Source organism: Cannabis sativa, chromosome 4 (assembly GCF_029168945.1).
Source record: "Cannabis sativa cultivar Pink pepper isolate KNU-18-1 chromosome 4, ASM2916894v1, whole genome shotgun sequence".
NCBI classification, from domain to species: Eukaryota; Viridiplantae; Streptophyta; class Magnoliopsida; order Rosales; family Cannabaceae; genus Cannabis; species Cannabis sativa.
The window spans coordinates 66,140,125-66,145,390 of NC_083604.1; the positions used below are offsets into that span (position 1 = coordinate 66,140,125).

Genomic DNA, 5,266 nt, shown 5'->3' on the forward strand with positions numbered 1-5,266 from the left:
ATAATATTATTAATATAAATAATATTCATTATTAAATTAACCATATCAATGACCCCAACGTCGTCGTTTTAATGCAAAGACAAATCTAACCTATACGCGGCCCACTTTGCTAACTGCTACACAAATATAAAAGCCCACCAAAGTAAATCAATTTTGTTAATACTTTTTAGTTGTGGTAAAAATAACGGATCATGAATTTTCCATTTTAACCCAGAAATAAAAAAAAAAAGAGAAAAATTGTTTATTGTGTTATTTGATATTTGATAGAAGAAGAAAGAAAATCACAAAACTTGGAGAAAATTTTCTTCTGTTCCCTCCCACTGAAATGAAGAAAGATGTGAGAAGAAAATTTGTATTACTCTGAAAAGACCAAGTAATTGGCTATTATTTATGTTTTCATTATGTTCTTCACTGTTGATCACCAAACCCCACCACTTTAAATATCCATATATGCTTATGCTGAGAGGAGTTCTTATGTAAAAGTAGCTGCTGGGAAAACTTCAATTTCATGCTCCTAACATGAAAACCTTCTCTTGATGTGTCATTTCCACCACATTTATTTTGTTTGTTTAAATTAAAAGGGAAAAAAATAAAAATAAAAAAAACTTGTTCACTCCTTTTGTTTCTCTCTCTCTCTCTCTTTGTCTTTCTCTCTCTTTTATCTTTTCTTTCTTTGTGATTTGTATATGGAATATCTCCAAAACCACACCAAAAAGCCCCATTCAACCAAAACTAATTTGGACTCTCATTGAGAATGAGGTTGTGTGGTGTGATGAGTTGGAGAAAACTTTGGCAAAATCTCATGACTTGAATCCTACATTATTAGATAATGCATCATCACCGGATTTCCTTCTCTTGGTAACTCGACTAATATTATCAAGACTAGTGTGTGAAGAGTTTTTTGCATATGACACAACTGTGGTCAATTCATCACTTTTGTAGCTCAAGCATGTAGCAGCATCCAAAACCCCAACTGGGCTTTGAGGCACTGATGATAATGATGATGATGATGGAACTGAGGCTGAGCCACTTACTACTCCATTAGTGGTGCATCTACTGATCAGAGACAAGTCTTTGATCAGTTCAAGACACTTCAAAACTCTCCCCTGCAAAACATACAAACCACACACACAAACACAAAAAATGTTATTGATTTCAAATCAGTACATCATGTTTTTAAGTGGGCCAACATTTTTTTTTTTTACCTTTTGTACTAGCGTGAAAGAGGAGATGGCCCTATCTATGTCCACTGCTTTTACTTCTCCTGAAACTGAAATTGCCACCGCTGCAGCAATTTCAGAAGGTTTGAATTCCAAGAAGTCAATTCCTGCATTGAATTCCCACCAAGAACTGCATCAAACTCCATTAATCCTAAAGAGGAACAAGATAAACACATACATTCATAGATGGTCAAGAAAATGACCTCTAATTGTGCCCAATATGAGTTGTGCTGATTGGCATATGGATGACATTGATGGATGCTGATCATCACTGATCTTGCTGAGAAAATAGTCAACGAATGAGCAGGAAGTAGAAGTGTGCAATCTCCATTTCAGGGTGCTCAACACTAAAAGCTCCATTCTTTGTATAGTTATAGCTTCAAACACAAACTTGGGATCTCCAACCTGCCAATCAAGTGATCAATAATACTTCCCCACATATCAGAATCTAAAAACAGATTAGGCAAAATCATATTGCCAATTCAACAGTCTAAATCGAAATATGTAAAGACTTCTATACCTGCAAATCCACAGACTGAGGCACTTTAGTCTCATCCATTTTTGCTGCCAATGACAAACAAGCTACAGCTAACAATTGTACAGTCCACGCTTTACCTCTCTAAATCAACAAATGCAAGTAGAATAAGAAACATCAATGAGAAAAGAGAACAATTAATATGTACAAATGTAATGACATAAATGATGTAAATTCAGGTTCATCTTCTCAACTTACAGGCAATTCATAATGTGAAAGGAACCGGTCTAAATAGTTCATAGCTAGACAGATACACATGGGTCCAAAACAGTAATGAGCTTGAGCCTGTCCATTGCAATATTGAAAAATCAGTCAGTGACAGAAAAGGAAAAATAAAATATAATCAAATGAACTACATAACTAGGATTCTTCATAACCCAATTAAACTATGAACAAATGGGAAAAACTAAATTAATCTACCAATAATTTAGTCATTGCTTAGCAAGAATTTGCGATACAAGAATTCCAATAGACCTAATACACACAAATTGTGAGAGGAGATGAGTTTTGAAGGGAAAATAGAGGAGTAGTAACTGAGAAACATATAAATCAAGTTGGAAAAGCCCGAATTGCATCATCATAAATGCAACATAATTATAAACAGTTATGAGAAGAAATTAATCCATAGCTAATGAATAAAGAAGCAAAACATAAGAAACCCATTAGAGAAAATTTAATCAAAGCAAACCTTCCAAATCCAATCAAGAGCTTCCCTTCTAACGCTCAAGTTCAAGTCTCCACTGCGCAGTCTCTTGAGGTAATCAGCTCTTGGCAAATGCTCACTCTCCCTTAAAACCATTGCACGGATAATCTCATCACTCTGTAATGGAAAACTCATCAAAGGTTCGGATCTATCAAGGTCAAAACTTGGTTCTTGATCATGGATTCTTTTCTTTGGTTGTTGGGGCATCAAAGGAGATGATACCCCAAACTCATCCGTGGCATTATTACAACCAAGATCATCATCAAAGCAAGTATTGGTATTCTCTTCACAGAGAAGGTTTGAGTTAACACAGTCAAACCTATCTGCCATTGAAAGACCTCAAGAAAGATAGTCTGTAAAACCCAGAAATATATCATCAAAATGAAGCCTTTTGTAATGGGCTATATCAAAGAATCAAGCTTTTTCCCCATAAGCATCTTCCTTTTGGAACAAAACCCAGAAAGCGATAACGATGAGAAGAGAAATAAAAGAGTGGAGTAGAGAGAGAGAGAGTGAGTGAGAGAGGCTTTGAGGAAAGGTTATGGCAAAGGGAGAAGCTTTAAGTAGAAAAAGAAATGAGCATGTGTATTTAGGGTAAAACAAGAGAAAGAAAGAGAGAGCCGTCTCTAGCTATGGTGGCTTCCGTAGAGAAATACAGATCCAAACATTAAAAAGAATATACAGCCAGCCAAACACAAACATTAATCCATTTTTGTTTTCTTATTTGGAAATAAGAAAGAAAAAAAACTTCACCATGGCTATTGGGATATGTATCTCTGATAAATACTAAAAATTCTTTTTTTTTTTTAATAATGGAATTCCTTCATTTAAAGAAACAATTTTTCCTTTTTTTTTTTTAATAATAATAGTGGCATTTTAGTCAAACTATTTTTTGATTGATTTTTTGGCTTTAAACCCATTTGGCTAGTGAGTCCCTATTCAATTTTTTTTATTTTTTCTTTTTGCTAGTGCTTGCTTTACCCCATTGGTCAATACAAAATTTATTTATTTATTTTGTATATACATAAAAAAGAAATGACAATGTAATGAGTCCAAGTATTAGTAGTGCATGATCTTTTAATTTTTTGAGGCGAAAGTTGTAAAAGAAATTATACCATCATTAAATCCATATTGTACATAATTCCATATAATATATCAATAAATCAATAATGATATATGCTTTTTCTTTAATGAATGTCTCTACTATATAAGATGAGTGGTTGAAATGACTAACATATAAATGAAATTTATATGGGGTGCTACTCTTGCTAAATGCTAATGGTAGGCTTTGATCACCTCCAACCAACAAGCACTTTACATTTACATAAGTAAAAAAGTTGAGGCCTATTGACTAATAAGAGTAACATAAATGTTTGCAGGTAATATCTATTCTCATCAAAAAGAAAAAAAAAAAATACATCTTTGTATATGTATAAAATCTAGTTTGATTCTTATTAGATTGAAAGAAATTGTTGTGATTTTTGCATATGATTAGAGATTATATACCAATTATGATATGATTTTATGATATAAGGGAAACAATTAAATGCAAAAAAAGAATTTGAGGGTTTTTTTTTTTCAATCCATGAGTTTTGGTTTTCCTTTCCTATAAAAATGCCATTAACATTAAGCCCTTGTGGTCTTTGGACATTTAATTCAAAGGAGGCCAAGTGGTCAAAGTATTGTATTGATATACCTACTACTCTTGTTTGTTTGCTACTCTCTAGTGCGTTTAGTTCTGTTTGGTTACATCAACAACAGAGGGCCTGTTTGGATTGAAATTAAGGAGTTGCAATTATAGTAATAAAAATAAATAATACACGTACGTACCCCGTATATTACTCCCAAAAAAATTATTAAATGTGGAAAATTTAGATAGCCATGAAAATTCGTTGTATTTACATAAATTTTGTTTTAAGTTGAAAAAAAAAATAATAATAAGAAAAAGGCTTGGAGATCAAATATAGAACTTTAATTAAACATTAGTGGAGTAAAAAGTAAAAATATTTCATGAGATTGCAAATAGCTTATATGAGCTGGAACTTCTTTAGCCACATATGAGTAAGATTCATGAATCTAAAAACTAAATCTATTATTTATTTATTTTCCTAAAATTTATCTACCTTATTTCTACAATTTCTTACCCTTATTGTCAACTCACCAAAAAAAATTATTATTATTATTATTATTATTATTATTATTATTATTATTATTAATATTTGTGTGAAGGTTGTATTTTTTTTCTTTTAAAATTTTTTTAGACTAAACCTTGTGAACTTTGGATAGTAAAAAAGTATGCTTGTCAAATATATTTTTGTGAAAGATAAAACAAATAAAATTTATATTTTATTAACCATAACCGGAAAAGATAAATAATGATATTGTGTTAAGACATATTTATAATAATGAGAATATAAAAAAATATATATCACGGTATAATTAATAAACTTGAGACACATATTATAGTTAAAATTATTTATTTAGTTCAATCCAACGTATAACTTATTAACTTTGTCCGTATTTAAATTAGAAATATATTTCCTTACAAAAAAAAAATAAAAATATATTTTAATTAGAATTTTAAGGATATATGATTGTAAAATACTGACATTTAAAAAAAAAATTAGGGCTCCAAATTAAAACTATAATAAAAAGTGGAGTGACCCTTTCCTTTAACTGCATTGTGTTTCCCATATACTTTACAGTATTTAATTTTATTTCTAATACATTCTTCAAGTTTATAGTTAAAACGCTTGAAAGTATGGACAAAGAAGAGCTTAAATATAACATGATTGAATGTTATATTTA

At 30.9% G+C, this 5,266-nt stretch overlaps 1 protein-coding gene across 1 annotated transcript; it reads right to left on the reverse strand.

The window, feature by feature from the left end:
- Nucleotides 1-217: 217 nt before the first annotated feature.
- Nucleotides 218-3,336, reverse strand: LOC115714274 (cyclin-D4-2). Its single transcript, XM_030642910.2, has 6 exons — nucleotides 2,444-3,336; nucleotides 1,954-2,040; nucleotides 1,741-1,839; nucleotides 1,424-1,625; nucleotides 1,206-1,327; nucleotides 218-1,106 (listed from the first exon to the last, which is right to left on the reverse strand). Exons 1-6 carry the CDS (start codon nucleotides 2,786-2,788, stop codon nucleotides 801-803), a joined length of 1,161 nt encoding a protein of 386 aa, XP_030498770.1. The 5' UTR covers nucleotides 2,789-3,336; the 3' UTR covers nucleotides 218-800.
- Between the last annotated feature and the right edge of the window lie 1,930 nt (nucleotides 3,337-5,266).

Excerpts from the sequence above, each read along its gene's own strand:
- LOC115714274 (XM_030642910.2), bottom strand. The coding sequence starts at position 2,788 with ATGGCAGATAGGTTTGACTGTGTTAACTCAAACCTTCTCTGTGAAGAG. Across the intron at positions 1,840-1,953 it reads TTTCACATTATGAATTGCCT|AGAGGTAAAGCGTGGACTGT; the intron begins GTAAGTTGAGAA and ends TTGTTGATTTAG. Across the intron at positions 1,626-1,740 it reads CTCAGTCTGTGGATTTGCAG|GTTGGAGATCCCAAGTTTGT; the intron begins GTATAGAAGTCT and ends CTTGATTGGCAG.